The following is a 19972-nucleotide window of genomic DNA, read 5'->3' as shown; positions in this document are numbered from 1 at the left end:
GTTTACCCTGTGACGTGTAAGAATGAGTGCATTCTCTTGTTCCGTGTAGGACCTGAGAGTACTTTTTGATTGTACTAACGTTTGTCTCACTTTTCCTTTGCCATGAAAAAACAACTGAGTCCAAAGGAATGCCTCCTTTTTGGAAAATAATTCTAAATGATTCTGTTTACAGAATTAGAACTCGGCATTAAAAAAATAAACTTGGACATATGAAAACGCAAATCTTCCTACCTACCCAGGACATGTAAATCAGATCTTATTGCTTTGGGCAGAGTGATTACAAAATTAGCAGGGAGAGATTGGCTTGCAGGTCCCATCAGATGTAATGACAGCATGAATTTCTCATTATTAAAGTATGTAATATTTCAGATGGGACTGCATAATATTTGAGATATAATACCATAATACATGTGGTTATATAATAATTATGCAGTAATTAATTTTATAATAGATGTCTCAATGTCAGTTCAGTAGGTTTGTATGATCATGTGCAAAGCTTATGCTGGAAGAGGAATGTTGAACAGAAAACTGATGCACGAAACAAACTTTTTCAAGAAGCTTATGCTCTGAGAAGAAAAGTTAAAATAAGTTTCCAAATAATACACGGCAGATTATATTAAGATAATAAGGAAGGAACAAACTGCCAGTGGATTCCAAGGAGGGAGAGATGACATCAGGCTGGAGGGGACAAAGAAAAAAATCTTAATGAAGGTTGAGCAGGGTATTGAGATAAGGCACAGATGGGGAAGAACGGACGACAAATTTTGACTGTGAGGTGAGCTTAGGAGATAAACCTGGAACCACCAGCTGGGCCAAGACTGAGTATCTGAAATCACTTTAGCTCTCACTTTTGAAGCAGGCATGATATTTTCTTTAAAAATTATTGTATTAGTTTGCTAGGGCTGCCGTAACAAAGTACCACAAACTGCAAGGCTTCAATAACAGACATTTACTGTCTCACATCTCTGGAGCCTGGAAGTCTGAGATCAAGGTGTCGGCAGGGTGGGTTCCTTCTGAGGTCCAGGAGGGAGAATCTGGCCCACGTCCCTCCCCTAGCTTTTCAGGGTTTACCAGCAATGTTTTGCATTCCTTAGCTTGTAGATACATCACCCCAATATCTGTCGTTGTGTTCACACAACTTTCTCCCTGTGTGCATGTCTGTGTCCAAATTTCCCCTTTTTATAAAGACATCAGTCAGATTAGCACTCACTTTAATGGTCTTATTTTAACTTGATTACCTCTATAAAGATCCAATCTCCAAATAAAGTCACATTCTGAGGTTCTGGGGGTTAGGATTTCAATACATCTTTTTGGGGACACACAATTCATCCCATAGCAGTTACACATACACACATGTTGCTTCCTATGGCAAGTGCCTTTTTTTTTAATTTTTTAAAAATTTATTTATTTATTTATTTATTTTTGGCTGTGTTGGGTCTTCGTTGCTGCATGCGGGCTTTCTCTAGTTGCGGCGAGTGGGGGCTACTCTTCCTTGCAGTGCGCGGGCTTCTCATTGCAGTGGCTTCTCTTGTTGTGGAGCACGGGCTCTAGGCACACGGGCTTCAGTAGTTGTGGCACGCGGGCTCAGTAGTTGTGGCTCGTGCGCTCTAGAGTGCACGCTCAGTAGTTGTGGCACATGGGCTTAATTGCTCCACGGCATGTGGGATCTTCCCGGGCCAGGGTTCGAACCTGTGTCTCCTGCATTGGCAGGCGGATTCTTAACCACTGTGCCACCAGGGAAGCCCAGCAAGTTCCTTTTAAAAACGATTTTGAGAGGTTAAGAGTCTGGTGTTTATCCTAGAATCAGGTCATGGAATAAAGTAGAAAAAATAGAAAAAGAAATGTCCCAGCTCAGTAGCCTCTCATATAGTTTACTGATTTCTCTGGCATCTATCTGCGTTCTCTCACAGTCTGAAAATGAGCAGGCACGTTTGAGCTTAGGGAAAGTATTAACAATTCTTCTCATTTGTATTATGTACTATAGTTTATGAAGTATTTTCTCACTTCATCTCATGTGATCTTCACAATAATTCTATTAGCTAAGCAGGGTAGATATGCCATTACCAATGTATAGACAAGTGGCTTAAGTCTGAGAGGTTCCATGAAACATTTAGGGTCACGCTTTAGGTGACTGCAAAAGATGGCAAGAAAATTTAGGTGTTCTGAATTACATCCCAGATTTTTCTCATTCCATCATGATGCATAAAAACATTTTTTTAAAGAAAGTACATGGACTTCCCTGGTGGTCCAGTGGGTAAGACTCTGCGCTCCCAGTGCAGGCGGCCCAGGTTCGATCCCTGGTCGGGGAACTAGATCCCACATGCATGCCACAACTGAGTCCAAATGCCGCAACTAAGAAGCCCGCATATGGCAACTAAAGATCCCGCATGCCTCAACTAAGACCCAGCACAACCAAAACAAATAAATAAATAAAAATAAAAAAGAAAGTACAGCAATCAATTTTACTTGTCTTCATTCTGTAGGTAAAGAAACAATGAAAGCTTATGATAAACCCAGGATTCAAACCTAACAGTCCCCTGAGGCCCTACCCTTGGCAGAAATTCACCAAGGTTATTACTGCCTATGGGATAGGCATGCTCAGTCCATAACTTTCATAAATTTTCATTCAGTTCTACTCAATATTTAATAAGCCAGAAATTCTGTTAGGTGTTGGTGATATGGAGATTATTAAGGCTAGGTAATATACAACTGAGAAAGACAGATGTACAAAGACTATTAAACAATGTGGTGATTTCACGAGAGGCTGTATGGGGAGGGATCAGTGAGGACACAGAGAGGGAACCTTCCATGCCCAGGAGAAAGGATGGGAGATGGATCCCCTCTATTCTTTTTCCTGCTCCCTAGCTCAGGGCGCTGCAGGTTATAAACATGACTAAACTGGAAGGCAGTACACATAGCACAGACAGAGTGTGACCTTTGGAACCACACTGATCGGATTACAGTCCTAGAGCCAGCACCTACCAGCTGTGACCCTGGGCAAGTTACTTAATCTCTGAGGACACCACTTTCTTTCTTGTTAAGATAGGGATAATTCATAGGACTGCAGTGATGAGATGACGAAATGTAAAGCCCAACGTGCTTGATAAATTTTAGCCATTATGACTCATGAAACTAGCTTTAATCTTAGTGGGCTTTAAAAAATTTCACAGTTGAAAAAAATTTCACATTGCTCTTATTGTGCGAACATTTGATAACCATATCTACTCATTTCTCCTTCATTCTCACCTCCATCCTGCTAGGGATCATGAGAATTCATAAATCCTATTTTAGAGTTTTTGACTATAGGTTTCAGGGAGTAGATGCCCTGACGATCTTGGCTTAGGCTTTGAGATTTTGTCCACATCCTCTGGGACTTTCACCCTTATAGTGTTGATCTTATACGGAACTCCTTTACCACCCAAGCATGGACTCCCAGTGGTGAAGCCGGCCCTATTCATTGGTAGTTTTCACTTGCTTTACTTTGGTTCTGTGGGGCACCTACTTGTTTCACACAAATATTATAAAGTTGGGTAGTTATTTGTTGATAGTCATTTATTTACGAAGTATAAAATATCGAATTTGGGCTTCCCTGGTGGCGCAGTGGTTGGGAGTCTGCCTGCTAGTGCAGGGGACACGGGTTCGAGCCCTGGTCTGGGAGGATCCCACATGCCGCGGAGCGACTGGGCCTGTGAGCCACAACTGCTGAGCCTGCGCGTCTGGAGCCTGTGCTCCGCAACAAGAGAGGCCGCGATAGTGAGAGGCCCGCGCACCGCGATGAGGAGTGGCCCCCGCTTGCCGCAACTGGAGAGGGCCCTCGCGCGGAAGCGAAGACCCAACACAGCCAAAAAAAAAATAAAAATAAAAATAAAAAAACAATTCTGTACATATAAAATATCGACTTAAATTATTGACAAAGCATAATTTGTCCCCTAATTTTCTGACAGATGGTTTGAAATTGGTAGGAATATATAAGCCAATGGGGAAAACGTGTGGTTTGCCATCTTAATATCGGACTTGCTCTGAAGTTAGGGAGCCTTCGTGGAACTCAAATACTAGTTATCTGAACAGTAAATGTATATGAGCCAAGACAGCTTTCAAGAAGCACTTACTCCACCAGTTACCACAACGTATTATAAAGCTCAGCTGATATCCCAGGCAAGTTGTCCTTGGCTTCTGAGCGAAGCTTTCCCCGTGGGCTTCCTGTACGACCCTGGGACGCGACTTCTCCACTGTCCAGCTACCTACTGCTGCACTGCATTCCGGTTTCCAAGAGAAAGGAGAGGCGCACAGTAGTTCTAGAGCACGTCTTAGATTGCTGTGCCAGGCAAACATGCAAACCAACCAGGCTGGAATCCTTTAAAGTCAGGCCAGTGCCAGCTAAAAGCAACCAGGCCCCTCTACCCTCTCTGACCCAAATGAGTCCTCCAGAGTCAAAGGTAGCTCTCTACCAGAGGTCACTTAACCCCACACTGCCATGTCTTACTACCAAAAAGAGAAACAGGAGGAGTTCTTTTCTAAGTCCTTCTCTGTTTCCTCAACAGAACTCATCACCAATATATTCTTCATGGTGGTAAACCTAACATGGATCATTGAGCATGTAAAAGAATACACATGTTCATTTAACAGTCCCACAAGTTATATTTTATTACACAATTATCAGAGGCAAATTATCTGCAAACAGCAATAACTGCTGTAGAGCTATATGCTCTGATTAAACAAATATATTTTTATTTGAAGATTATTCCTTAATAAATGTTACATTTAACAGTACAAAAAAAAGAAAAAATATATTTACAAAGAGCAAAGGCAATGAGACTGTTTCTCTAGCTATAACGGATAGTAAAAGAAAATATAAAAAAATATAAAAATAACCTTTTCATAGCCAAATAAGCTACCTTCTTAAAATACCAAATAAATAAATACATTTAAAGCTATCAACTGAGTTACTACTCTGTAGCTACTAATCTGAAGTAACTAAAATTCAGTATCAGAGTCCTGGATTTACAATGCTGTATTTTTTCACTGATTTCTTCATCTGCTTAATTTTCTTATTTAAGACTTGATGATCTTGTTTTGAAATATTCCGAAAATATTTACAACCTAAGAAACAAAACAAGGCAAAATAAACAGAAAGTTTTAATACTTATCATCAAATTCTTCAAGTATTTTTCTACATTTTAAAAATTTTGCTTCAACTCTGGCATACTGATGATTATAAAAGTAGACGGATTTGTATTACCTACACCAATATGTCTAAGCCCATTCTCAGAGCTGTCACCAATGAAATGTACTGCTTCCTACATATAAAAATATTTCTGATCCATCATAATTAAAGCATATACTTTAGCTTGTTTTCTACCTTCCCTCCTAAACCTTAGTTAAGGTGATATGCATATTATATATATATTCATATATTAAATGAGCCTTCTCCAGAAGCAAACTACTAGAGCTTCCTTCTCAATGATAAGTTGGTAAAAGAGCCAAAGACACATCTATGACAATAAGGAAGTTCTCTGTAGAAAACCCTGATGTGAAGAATTAGAATAAACAAATCATAGATTAGAAGAGATCAAAAATTTAATCTAGCCATTCCCGCCATCTAGCAGGCAGCTGGATGGTGATCATGCAGATGTGCCAAAGGTGCCAAAGGTGCTCATCACAAGTTCTACCTGCTTTTCATAGTCTTACAAAGCTAAGAGGATCACTAGTTAAGTATTTCAGAGACGTGAATCAAATTCCTGTAAGAAAAATGTAAGCTGGATATTATAAGAGATTTTCTCTATTTAATAAATGAGACCATAAAAAAATAGGAAAATTAATTTTATTACAGTCTCAGCTTGCATTTATTCATATTCTCTGGGAAATTGCTGGAATATATATTGTACCTAGAGTAACAATTTTATTATCCCTGAAAATAGTAGGTGAGAACTGCTAATATTTTATTAGCTGGGAAGCAGTGGTGTGTGTGGTGTTAATATAATACTTTGTGTTGCTAAACACATCTACCACTTCAGCAAAAACAAAATACTTTGTACACAGATTTCTGCTTCTGTCTAGAATACAGAAAACTGGAAAAAACTCTGCTACCAATCTAACACAGAGAAAAAGCCAAATAAACTACCATTCCTAACTTCAAGCCCACCGAGCTAAAGTCACAGGGCAGCCAAGCAGCCTGAAGTGCTGGGAGGAAAGGCCCCTCCAAGGAGAAGCGGGCCTGGTTCACCCTGAGCAGAGCATGGGAGGAAGGGCAGCCACGGTACCCTACTCCAAGCACAAAGCAAAGGGAGGCCACGACGAAAATTCGAATCCCAGGATGTGATGAGGGTAACCAGATCAAGAACAAAACCCAGCACAACTCCCAATAGACTGACTCAACCCCCATACTAACACCCGGAAAGAAGAAAAGGTGAGCCCGTTCTCAGACATTTTATGCCTGATATTCGCAGGATACCTCAGAATGTATAAAGCACTTTGATGTGATGTTTGTGTGATGCTTACAGCAATCCTGTAAGCAAACGGGGCATGTGTTACACTGCCCATCTCAAACAGAAGGCTCCCAAAGGTTAACTGCTTGACCTAAGTGACCTGGAAAGTAAGGGAGAGAATTGGAAAGTTAACCCAGGTCTTCAGACCCCACTCAAACACAGATACCTTTTGATATCTGTACCAGAAACCTCTATACTCATGAAGTAGAAAGTCACAATCCAAATCACATTTGTTTCTTGTCATCAGTACATCAGAGAGAAATTTTTAAAACTACTTTCATGTTTACTAATCCCTTTCCTCCCATAAAATCAGTATTTTACTAATCTTAGTAACCATCTGAAACATTAACTGAGAATACTAATTCTAAATCAATACAAATTATATCTAAACCGACCTGAAGAATCTCTTTAGGATACTTTAAACTCCCTGGCCACACACTGCTTACTCATGGCCACTGTGAGGTCACTTTCTTCATCTCTGGACACGTTCTGTGGCAGTCTCATTTCAGTACTGGCTACCTTTCTATATTTCAGTGGTACAAAGCAGGTGAGCGTTTTAACAGCCAAGATATTCCCCAAAGAAAAGACCAATTTCCCTTTCTTTTAAGAGGACTTTTAAGTAAGTTAATAGGAGGTATTTTTTTTTTCTTTTCTGAAGGGAAGAAAATGTCTCATCCTTACAGCAACAGGTAAGTAAATATAAATAACAAAGCTGTCATAAAAAAATGAGGTCAATAAAGAATATTTTTCTATGTCTAATATAGTAGACAAACTCAGTAAACTTTCTCTACAGCACAGCCAAATGGTCATTTGCTGTGAAAACGGTGCATCCTTTATCTTAATGGCCCCTAAAGATACTCAAGTTAGAGCATAAAAACCAATGACGATGAACAATATGAAATCACTCTTTCTAATCCATGGAAATTCACTACAAGCAGATCACCTGGCCCGAATTCAGTATTCATTTTTCCACTCAGCAGTTATTTTTCCAGCATCTAATACCCTTAGATACTGTTTAGGTAAACTCTAATATGAATGAATGGTCACGCTTTATAATTTCAAAATCACCTGAAAGCTACGGCTAGATAAAAAGAAAACAAAACATGTACCTTTTCCTAACAATAACCCAGCTACAAAAGCTTTCTCACAAGCCAAAGCTTTATCTTCCTTCCAATCATTTTTTGCCCGAAAGTAGCTGAAGTGAAAGCTTGGCCACCAGTTTTTCCTGGAGTTCCACTCTTCTTGAACCCAGGCAAGATGACTCCTGGAAAAGAAAAATGTTAAAAGGGAAGGTCACTGATGAAGACAGACCTATAGTGTCAGAATCTGAACTTAAGTAGGGTCTGTGGAAAGATGACAAGGAAGATGTTTCCAAACTAGCTTCTGAGTATGGCCATGGCATAGCACACGCATGAAAGCAAATCCTTTTTCGTTCTCTTTGATATCCACGTCCCATTTTCCATTTAATGAAAGAGCCAGTTCAGTACAGCACAGCAGGTAACAGCACAGACTCTAAGGTCAAAATCTCAGATTCAAATCCCAGATCTTCCATCTACTATCTATGTGATCTTCGGCAAGTTGCTTAATCTCTCTGAGCCTCAATTTCCTTGAGGATATTAATGGTGCCCATCTCGTAGCATTGTTAGTAAGATTAAACTGGTCTATAGTATATCAAGTGTCATATAAAGCTCTTTGCATGCTTTATATGGTACAAAGTAAATTTTCAACAAATGTTAGCTATTGTTATTTATTTCTTAAAAGTTACTTTAAAACCTTACTTTAAAATTATATGCTACAAAGAATTACTATCCAAATTGAGATGGCATTATTATACAAACACAGGAACACATAGGTTTGACAGTTGAACCCAGGCAATGCTAAGTATTCATCAATAATTTAATAGAGCAAAGACTTATTTAGTACCTATTTGCCCCTGTGGCAAAACTTCTAGAGGTTTAAAAAGTGAGCAGCACATTTCTCTGCCTTCAAGAACCTTGGGGTTAGTAAGGGTTTGTACAGTGCTTTAGATTTGGAAAGTGGTTTACAGTGAGTACATCAACATATCACACCAAAAATACTTCCTAATCAAGACTGTTCTAAGGTCAAGTCAGGTCTGAAGCCTGAAGCAAGTTCCCACTGATAATGAATTTCCTAAGCAACTAAAATGGATATAATAAATCAATGAAATTTAATTTTTGTGATATCCTTTATTCTCTCACACACAAGGTAAAAATGACAAGGGCCACTCCTTTTCTTTTACTCAAAATGTGGCACTGATGATTATTTTGATCAGAGGGATAGCTTTAGATACCCAGCTCACAAGGGACTTAATAAATATTTGCTGAATGAATAACCGAGACGATTTTATGAGGTCCTAAAAAACCCACTGAAAATGACTGAGAACAGTTGGGAGAAAAGCTGCTTCCCATGTGATCTTACAAGTTGATGACACAAATCACAAAAAGCTTTACAAAGAATCTAGTGAAGAGTGGAGGTGACCCCTTCTGGTCCCTATTTCCAATTAGAAAGCACAAACTTAGCTCTTAGCAGAGTAGTGGTAAGGGCTATTACCAATTTTGATAGCACAAAAAATCTGGATAGAATTTTTGTATGTTTTACTTGTGACTTCCTATTTCCTGTTCTTCTGACATACTCAGAAGAAAACAGCTGAAGACACAGTTCAAGAAATCCAAAAACATAAACAAAGAACTTTATTAGCTAAAAAATTATAAAACATTATTTATGCTGATCCAGTAATAAACACTGTATGTTTCTTACTTACCCCATTAAAGTCTGTCTGAGATATTTTGCCAAATATTTCCAAGCAGTTATATTTCTAGTGCATCCAGCAAAATCTAAGACTCCAAATAATACCTCCAACCCCAGTTTATGGTGTTCTTCATTTTCTGCAATGGTCACAACAGCTAGAGTTTACAGAAAGCACTGAAGAGCGCAAAGCTAAAAGATTATATTCCACTGATAAAGTATCACTGAATCATAAGCCTTCTAGTTTGATTAACAGTTTAAAACAATTCATTGTGATCATACTCTCCTGTGATGAATCTGAAGAATTCGATAATTTAGTCCACATTAATGAAGGCAGGGTGGTGAGTCTGATCTCTATATGGTTTATACTACTGAGAACATTACTTAAGGTACTGGCCCTATTTGGGCATTTTATATATGTTCTCTTCTATTAGGAGAAGAACCGAGGTAGTCCCAGTACCTACTGGACTTAACAAGCGGATTTCCTATGAAGAATTATGTTCTTTTCTATACTGAGCTGAATCCCAGTAAAGATTAAAATGAGCTGAATCATATAAATTGAAGCCGTTTTTCTTTTGCAACCATTGTCTAAATTCTATAGCAGAGGTCAGCACACTTTTTCTGTAAAGGGCCAGACACTATATAAGTTTTGCAAGCCTTACAGGCTGTCATAACTACTCAACACTACTGTCGTAGGGCAAAAGCAGCCAAAGACTGCTTTTATATTTATGTATATAAATAAATGGACATGGCTGTGCTCCAACAGAACTTGATTTATAGAAACAGGCAAGAGGGGACTTCCCTGGTGGTGCAGTGATTAAGAATCCGCCTGCCAATGCAGGGGACACGGGTTCGAGCCCTGGTCCAGGAAGATCCCACATGCCACGGAGCAACTAAACCCGTGCACCACAACTACTGAGCCTGAGCTCTAGAGCCTGCGCACCACAACTACTGAAGCCCGCGCGCCACAACAAAGAGTAGCCCCCGCTCGCCCCAACTAGAGAAGGCCCGGGTGCAGCAATGATGACCTAATGCAGAAAGAAAGAAAGAAAAGAAGGAAAGGAAGGAAGGAAGAAAAGAAAGAAATATTAAAAAAAAAAAAAAAAAAAAACAGGCAAGAGGTGGATCCGGCCCATAGCCACAGTCTGCTGAGCCCCAGTCTACAGCTTGTCTGCACAAAGAGATTTAAAACAAACTACTTACCTGACTTTCTCAGTAATCTATGGAATTCTAACATCAGTTTATGAGATGGTACAATCTGATACAAAATCTGGAAGAAAGGATAATCTTGTAATTTTTACACATTCGAAAGGCGTTTCTCTAATTTCAGCTTACTTTCAAATAAAGTTCTTACTATCTAATATGCCCTCAGTAAAGGAATCAAGGATTTAAAAGATACTTTGCTTTTATCCAGTTCAATTTTGGTATAGAAAGGTGTTCTAGGTAAAGCTATTTAAAAAAAAAAAATCCCTCCTAATAACAAGATAGTTGGTTGGGAGGGTGGGGGTATGTGGATAGACGGAGACTTTTTATTTTCTCTATACTTATACTGTTTACCACACTTAAAAACTTAATTTCTTTTCAGTAGCCAGGACTGAGGAAAAAAATAAAGAAAAAGAATCAATATCACATAGGAAAGAGATTTAATATTTATTGATCACAAAAGGTCACAGAATATACAAAACAAAACCCAAAAAAGGCAAGGCTAGTTATTTTGGGAGATTGTGTTCAGGAACACAGTACATTAAGAGTATTCAAGTCAATGTTTTTACAATCTTTTTACACAACAGGGAGAAGTTAAAGGTTTTTCTTTCTAAAAATAGGATGGACAATTTTTATGAATATGCAAAAAATAAGATTGAAAGTATATTTCTCACTTAAACACATTTAATATTAGAGATGAATTTATTCTGTCTGCTGCTGAGGTAATTTAACCTTACACTGAAATAATTTCCCACAAAATGAAAAGTAAATTTGTTAATTTCTCTTAATAGTTTTTAAATAAGAGATCAATCAACATGATCAATATACCAATATCAGAGAGTATTATTAAAACTCAGTTTTTACAAAATCACATTTTTTTTTTGATTTAGGGAATTCTGTACATGGTTCAATTCACTTAGATTTTTAAAAAATATTGAAATATAACATATGTACTAGAAAGGTACACAAATCATGAGTGTGCCATTCAATAAACTTTCACAAGTTATACACATTCATAATTAGCACCCAGATCAAAAGACAGAACACTATCAGAACTCTGGAAGTCTTTCATCAGTTTTGTAAAATTCTTAGCCATTGACTCATTAAATATTGCCTTTGCCTGTTTGTTTGCTTCTGAACCCCGTTCTCTCTCTCCTTTCCCTGGGCTCCAATTACAAGTAGTTCAGACCTTTCACCGAGTCCTTCGTACACTCTTTTCCACACTTTTTATCCTTTTTGCTCTTCCTTCTTTAGCCTGATTTTCTACACAGTTCATTAATTCTCTCTTCTGCTATGTTCAATCTATTTAAACCCATTTATTGAGTTAATTTCAAATATTGTATTTTTCAAAAGGAAAACCAGAATTTCTCTAAATCTATCTTGTCTTGAAGATAAGTGCTGAATACAGTTATTTTCTGTTCCATTTTTTAAAGTCTTTTCAAAACACCATTAATGATTGACAACCTGAGTGAAGTTCAGCATCTTGCTTTTGTTGTAACTGTCCTTAGTATTTTCTTGCACAAATGGGTAAAGAGAAATCTTGGAGAGTAAAATTAAAATAGCAACTTTAAAAGTATATTATGCAGTTTGCAAGTAAGACTGTGGTACTGATATAAAGATAGACATATAAATCAATGGAACAGAATTCAGTGTCCAGAAATAAACCATATATATCCATGATCAATTAATTTTTGACAGTGGTGCCAAGACAATTCAATGGGAGTATGAAAATTCCTTTCAACAAACAGTGCTGGGACAACTGGATATCCACATGGCAAAAGAATGAAGCTAGACCACTACATCACACCACATACAAAAATTAACTCAAAATAGATCAAAGACCTAAAGGTAAAAACTAAAATTATAAAACTCTGAAGAAAACCTAGGTGTAAATATGTGTTACCTTAGATTACACAATAGTTTCATAGATATGACACAACTAAAGCACAAGCAACCAAAGTAAGAACACTAAATTGGACTTTATCAAAATGAATCATTTTTGTGCTTCAAAGAACACTATCAAGGGAACTCCCTGGTGGTCCAGTGGTTAGGACTCGGCACTTTCACTGCCGAGGGCCCGGGTTCAATCCCTCGTGGGGGAACTAAGATCCCGCAAGCCGCACCACTCAGCCAAAAAAAAAAATGAACCATTATCAAGAATGATAAAGATAACCCACAGAAAGGAAGAAAACAGAAAATAGTTGCAGATCATATATCTGATAAGGGTCTAGTATTCAGAATATATATAAAGAACTCTTACATCTCAACAACAGAAAGATAAGCAACCCAATTAAAAAATGGGCAAAGGAATATTTCTCCAAAGAACATAAACGAATAGCCCATAAGCACATGAAAAGTTGGTCAACATCATTAGTCATTAGGGAAATGCAAATCAAAACCACAATGAGATACTACTTTCCATCTACTAGGATGGCCATAATAATAATAATAATACAGTAACAAATATGAGCGAGGATGTGGAGTAATTAGAACCCTCATGCGTTGCTGGTGAGAATGTAAAACTGTGCAGCTCCTTAGCAAAACAGCTTGGCAATTCCTCAAAAAGTAAAACAAAGTTAGCATATTCTGGTGATTCAACTCCAAGGTATGCATACCCTTTCAATTCAAGACAATTGAAAACGTATGTCCCACAAAAAGTTTTACACAAAAGTTCACAGAAGTATTATTCATAATAGCTGAAAAGTAAAAACAACCCAAATGTCTGTCAATTGGTTAATGGATAAACAAATGTTGTATATTCATACAGTGGAATAATATTGAGACATAAAAAGGAATGAAGTATTGACACATGCTACAAAATGGATGAACTTAAAAATATGCTAAGGGAAAGAAACCAGTCACAAAAGGCCACATATTGTATGACTCCATTTATATGAAATGTCCAGAATAGACAAATCTATAGAGACAGAAAGTAGATTAGTGGTTACCTAGGGTTTGGGTGGAGAGGGTGGGTGTGGGCTAATGGGTACGGTGTTTCTTTGGAGGGTCATTAAATGTTCTATAATAGATTATGATAATGGTTGCACAACACTGTACATATACTAAAAAAAATTGGATTGTGCATTTAAAACAGTGAATTTTATGTTATATAAATTCTATCTCAAAAAAGCTGTTAAGAAAATGTAAAGTGCCTTGAATCAAGAATAAACCAGATTTTCTTTAAAAACATTTTTTAAAGTATTATGCAGTAAAACAAAGCCTGTTGAAAACTTTATAAAATGTACAGTTTCCACATCTGAAGGTTTGATAATGTCAATTTTGATGACTATACAAGTACAGATTAGAGCTAATTGGCTTTTTAAAAGGAAGATTGGTAGAAAAGGATTTTTCTCAGTCCTTTGTATAGGCTGAAAAGGACCTTTCTTTTTCTTATTCCTCTAAAATATGATTAGAACCTGACCATGAAATATATAAAGAACTCCTAAATTCAATAACAAAAAAATGAAACACCTAATTCAAAAAAAGGATGTAAACAGACATTTCTCCAAAGAAGGTACACAAATAACCACTAAGCACATGAAAAGATGCTCAACATCACTACCATCAGGAAAATGCAAATCAAAATAAAAATGAGATACCACTGCTTTGTACACCTCAGGAGACCTATTATCAATTTCTTAAAAAAGGAAAGTAACAAAGTGTTGGTGAGGATGTGGAGAAATTTAAACCCTCATGCACTGCTGGTGGGAATGTAAAATGGTACAGCTGCTATGGACACAGCTTGATCGTTCCTCAAAAGGTTAAACAAAGAAGTATCATATGATCCAGCAATTCCACTCCTAGGTATATACTTAAAATAACTGAAAGCAGGGACTCAGACACGTACTGTACACCAATGCTCATAGTGGAGTTACCCACAAGAGCCAAAAACTGAAAACAACCCAAATGTCTACCAAGAGATGAATGGATAAATAAAATGTGGAATATATTTATATAATATATATATAATATTCCATTATATATATATAATGGAATATTATTCAGGCTTAAAAAGGAAGGAAATTCTGATACATGTTATAACATGGATGGATCTCGAAAACATTATGAAATAAGACATAAAAGGACAAATACTGTATGATTCCACTTAGATGAGGTTCCTAGAACGAGCAAATTTATAAAGAGACAGAGTAGAATAGAGGTTGCTGTATGCCTGAAACTAACACAATATTGTAAATCAATTATACTTCAATATATTAAAAAAAAAAAGTAGAATAGAGGTTACTAGGGGTTGGGGGAGCCGTACTGTTTAATGGATACAGAGTTTCTGTTTGTGATGATGAAAAAGTTCAGGAAGTAGACAGTGGTGATGGTTGCACAAAATTGTGAATGTACTTAATGGCAATGCCATTAAAATGTGCACTTGAGGGACTTCCCTGGCGGTTCAGTGGTTCAGACTTCGAGCTTCCAATGCAGGGGGCGCAGGTTCGATCCCTGGTCAGGGAACTAAGATCCCAGATGCCACATAGCGCGGCCAAAAAAAAAGAAAAAATGTGCACTTGAAAATGGTTAAAATGGTAAATTTCATATTACATATATTTTACCACAATAAAAAAAAATTTTAAGGAATACCATATACAGTGACAATCCCAAACTTGAAACACTTAGGGGTAAATTTAACAAAATATATACACTAAAAACTACAAAACATTTCAGAGAGAAATAAAATACCTAAATTAATGGAGAGACATACCATGTTCACAGTTTGGAAATCTCAGTATTAGTAAGATGTCTATTCTCTCAAAATTGATCTACAGATTCAAAATCCCAACAAGATATTTTTGTAGCAATTGACAAGCTGATTTTAAAATGTACATGAAAAGTCAAAGGACCTAGAGAAGCTAAAAGCAATTTTGAAAAAGGACAAATTTGTATGACTTTCATGACATGATTCCAAGACTCGCTGTAAAGCTACAGTAGTCATGATGTGCGGTATTGGTATACGGATGGAAATACACATTACTAGAACACAATAGAGTCTATATGCATGGTCAATTGATTTTCAACCAAGTTACCAATGTAATTCAACAGGGAAAGGATAGTCTTTTCAATGACCCTTACCTCACACTACACAAAAAAATTAGCTCAAAATCTGTCACAGACCTAAACATAAAACTGTAAGACTTCTCGAAATAAAAACACAGAAGAGAATCTTCATTATCTTGGAGTGGGCAAAGATTTCTTAGACAAAAAATACTAACTGTAAAAGAAAAACGAGTAAATTGAACTTAATCAAAATTAGAAATTTCTGCTCTTTGAAAGATACTGTAAAGAAAACAAAAAGGCAAGCCACAGACTGGGAGAACATATTTACCATCCATATACCTGACAAAGGATTTGTACCCAGATTATATAAAAAAACTTCCAGGGCTTCCCTGGTGGCGCAGTGGTTGAGAATCTGCCTGCCAATGCAGGGGACACGGGTTCGAGCCCTGGTCTGGGAAGATCCCACATGCCGCGGAGCAACTAGGCCCGTGAGCCACAACTACTGAGCCTGCGCGTCTGGAGCCTGTGCTCCGCAACAAGAGAGGCCGCAACGGTGAGAGGCCCGCGCACCGCGATGAAGAGTGGCCCCCGCTTGTCGCAACTAGAGAAAGCCCTCGCACAGAAACGAAGACCCAACACAGCCATAAATAAATAATTAATTAAAAAAAAAAATGGTACCCATTCTCACAATTTAAAAAAAAGCAAAGAACAAAAACAAAACAAAACAAAAAAAACTTCCAAATCAATAAGAAGACAAATAAGAGAAACTGAACTTTCATACTTTGATGGTGGGAATGTCAATGGTGTAGTCACCTCAGAAAACTGTTGGGCAGTTTCTTAAGTTAAACATATACCTTCCAGCAATTCCACTCTTAGGTAACTACCAAAGAAAAATGAAAATATATGTGCACACAAAAACTTGTACATGAATGTTCACAGTGGTATTCATAATAGCCAAAGAGTGAAAATAACCCAAATGTCCATCAAGAAGTGAATGTATAAAAATGGAATAATACTCAGCAGTAATAAGGAATAAATTATTGATACAATAATATGGATAAATCTCAAAAACATTCTACTAAGCAAGAAAATCCAGACCTAAAGAAAAAAAAGAGTACATACTGTCAGATTTCATTTATATGAAATTCTAGAAGAGATAAAACTAATCTATAGTGACAGAAAGCAGATCAGTGACTGCCTGGGGCCAAGAGTACATGAGCGGCTTGGTTGTAAAGGGAGATGAGGGACTTTGTAGGGTGATGGAAATGTTCAATATCTTGATTATTATAGTGTTACATGGATGCATATTTTTGTTAAAATGCATCCCAGTGTACATTTAAAATATCTGTTTTATTGTATGTAAGTTAAATTTCAATAAAGATGATATCCTAAAAAAAAAAAAGCAGTGCAGAACTTTCCAACCAGGGTGACAAACAGTTTCTGAAATACTGATCCTCTCCCCTCCGCCTCACTTGGGCAGAAGATGGGGGAATGGTAGTGATGGGGGGGTCTGCCGGGAGCCTGAAGCCTCCTGTCTTTACCTCAGTGTACCATACATACACTATCGTTTTCTCTGGATGCTATAACATGAAAGTTGGAAAGCAGTGACCTAAGAATGTCTTAAAGTAGATCCCCAACCCTGTTCAAACACCAACAAAAAAATTCTCTACCTTAAGTACACTTATCAGTTTCTCTCTTGGTGCCTTCTCTCTCTTTAAAAAGTTGTATAAGTAGATATGAGCATTTGGATTTGATGGGAACTTTTCATCATAGGCGTAATTGGTAAGCACCTCTCGGGCTCCATCTTGATCCCCATAGAATTCCAGCATCTATATAAAATAAGTCATGATATCTTAGCTAAATTCTGTAAGATAGCTATATGAAATATCATGTACAACTTAACTTTATTGATGAGCACAAAAAAATTCATACAACTGAAAAACAGCATTTTATAGGGAACAATAGCGATGCCAGTTTTTGCTTCCACCAGCATATGTTACAACCTCCATAGAACACAGAAGATCATAAAAAAGGCCTACATGGTTTCCCATTTTTCCCTTATCATATTTTGTTACTGAAAAATGCAGCAACTTCAACATAAGAAGTGTTCCTATGAGAAATAAAGTCTTCAAACGATGCAACTAACCTCAGTGCCCTACATAACTTTAGCCACAAAAGGAGTGCATAAGGAATTACAATTCCTTTCCTTTCATTCCTTCCCATCCTGACACAGGAATTTCCAGATTCACTAGCATACGGTTGCAGAGATTATCTTCGGACAACATAATTATCACTTTAGCACTAATGAAACTTTCAAAAAGCAAGGGACTTCAGCATCCATGGATACTGAGGGACTACTGCATTTGGCCATGACACATTATCCAGTGGTGAAAATAAACGCAGCAACATTTACAGTATATTGGTAAAATAAACAAAAATTATTCAGACCAAAAAAAAGCATCATATTCTTTTTATTTTTAAACAATTTTCTCCATTAGTTGCTTTCTGATCAATAAAGATTAAGCTTATAACAAAATGAAACTAATAAAAACTTATGAAAAGTTTACTTACCTCTACATAACTCTTCACAAAAGGGTCCCAAACTCCAGGAATTTGAATCAATGCACAAAGGTTTATAGATGTCTTCCAGCTGTGGTTGAGCATATTCTGGGATGCTGTGTTGTAAGCATAATCATCCTCATCTGTCCAAAGACAAAAGATTTTTTAAAGTATTCAGTACTGAGAACTTCTGCAGAATCAGTAATCAATAAACTACCCACAAGAAAAGCTCAGACCCTGATGGCTTCACTGGTGAATTCTAACAAGCACTTCAAGTATAGTACTAATTCATCACAAACTCTCCCCCTAAAAAAAGGACAGAGAGAAAACACTTCCCAACTGATCTATAAGATCAGAATCATCCTGATACCAAAACCAGACAAAGATGACACAAGAAAATTACAGACCAATATCTCTTATAAGTATAGACACAAAAATTCTCAACAAAATACTAGCAAACTGAATCTAGCAACACATAAAGTGGGATCTATTCCGGGAATGCAAGGTTGTTTAACATCTGAAATCAATTAATACAATATTTCAAATCAATAGAAAAATGACAAAAACCTCATAACCATCTCAACTGTTGCAGAAAAAGCATTTGACAAAATTCAATAACCTTTCATGATAAAAACACTGAACATCTAGGAAAAGAAGGAAGTTCTTCAATCTGATAAAGGGCATCTTATGAAAAACCCACAACTAATATCAGAATTGATGGTGAATGACTGCAGGCAAGAGAGAATGTCCTCTCTTGCAACTTCTATTCAACATTATAATGGAGGTTCTAGGCAGGGCAATTTAACAAGAAAACAATACAAACAACGTCCAGATTGGAAAGGAAGAAGTAAAACTATCTCTACTTGCAGATGACATGATCTTGTACACAGAAAATCCTAAGAATACACTAAAAACTTATTATAACTAATAAATGAGTTGAAAGTTGCATAATATAAAATCAACACACAATAATCAATTGTATATCTATATACTTGCAGTGAACAATCCAAAAATGAAATTAGGAAAATAATGCCATTTACAATAGCATCAAAAATGATAAACTACTTAGGTATGAATTTTACAAAAGAGACATAAAATTATAGTCTGAAAAGGAGTATTGTTCAAGGAAATTAAAGAAGACCTAAATAAATGGAAAGACATCCTGTGTTCATGGGTTGGAAGATTTATTAAATTAATCTATAGCTTTAATGCAATTCTTATCAAAGTCCCAGCTGGCTTGTTTGCATAAATTGACAAGCTGATCCTATAATCCATATGGAAATGCAAGGGACCAGGAATAGCCAAAACAATCTTTAAAAAGAACAAATTTGGAGGATTCACACTGTGACCTCAAAAGTTACTATAAAGCTACAGTAATTAAGACTGTGATATGGACATAAATATGGATATATATAGATCAATGGAAGAGAATTTAGAGTCCATAAATAAAACTTCATATATGGGCAACTGATTTTTGATAAGGGTACCAAGACAATTCAGTGGGAAAATAATAGCCTTTTCAATAAATATGTTGGAACAACTGAATACCCACATGCAAGATAAAGTTGAACCCCTACCTACCTCACGTGATATAAAAAAATTAACTCAAAATGAATTTTAGAAAAACAACTGTAAAACTATATAACTCTCAGAAGAAAACATAAGTCTAAATCTTTGTGACCTTGGAGTAGGCAAAGGTTTCTTGGACGCAACAACAAAAGCACAAGCAACAAAAGAAAAAACAAACTAAACTTCATCAAAATTAAAACCTTTTGTGACTCAAAAAACACCATTAAGAAAGTAAAAAAGATAACCCACAGAATAGAAAAAAAAAACATTTCCAAATCCTACACCTATCTGAAAAGGGACTTGTACCTAGAATATATAAAGAACTCTTATAACTCAATAATAAAATAATAATTCAATTAAAATAGGAGAAAAGGATCTGAATGCAA

The 19972-nt window shown here is 36.7% G+C and overlaps 1 protein-coding gene across 6 annotated transcripts in view; it reads right to left on the bottom strand.

Annotated features, from left to right (window-relative positions):
* Window positions 1–4823: 4823 nt before the first annotated feature.
* The window catches only part of TAF1A (TATA-box binding protein associated factor, RNA polymerase I subunit A), a 33405-nt gene continuing 18256 nt past the window's right edge, over window positions 4824–19972 (bottom strand). For 3 of the 6 annotated variants that reach the window (XM_059942104.1, XM_059942111.1, XM_059942120.1), the window contains exons 6-11: window positions 18030–18160; window positions 17129–17287; window positions 10455–10521; window positions 9268–9391; window positions 7595–7749; window positions 4824–5100 (exon numbers count right to left, since the gene is read on the bottom strand). In XM_059942104.1, coding sequence (XP_059798087.1) covers window positions 4988–5100; window positions 7595–7749; window positions 9268–9391; window positions 10455–10521; window positions 17129–17287; window positions 18030–18160 — 749 coding nt within the window. In that variant the 3' untranslated portion in view covers window positions 4824–4987. Of the gene's footprint in view, window positions 5101–5121; window positions 6586–7594; window positions 7750–9267; window positions 9392–10454; window positions 10522–17128; window positions 17288–18029; window positions 18161–19972 lie in introns of those variants that run through there. The other 3 variants (XM_059942116.1, XM_059942121.1, XM_059942122.1) reach the window with 3 other exon arrangements.

Source organism: Balaenoptera ricei, chromosome 1 (assembly GCF_028023285.1).
Source record: "Balaenoptera ricei isolate mBalRic1 chromosome 1, mBalRic1.hap2, whole genome shotgun sequence".
Classification (NCBI taxonomy): Eukaryota; Metazoa; Chordata; class Mammalia; order Artiodactyla; family Balaenopteridae; genus Balaenoptera; species Balaenoptera ricei.
This window is presented reverse-complemented; position numbering and strand designations above follow the sequence as displayed.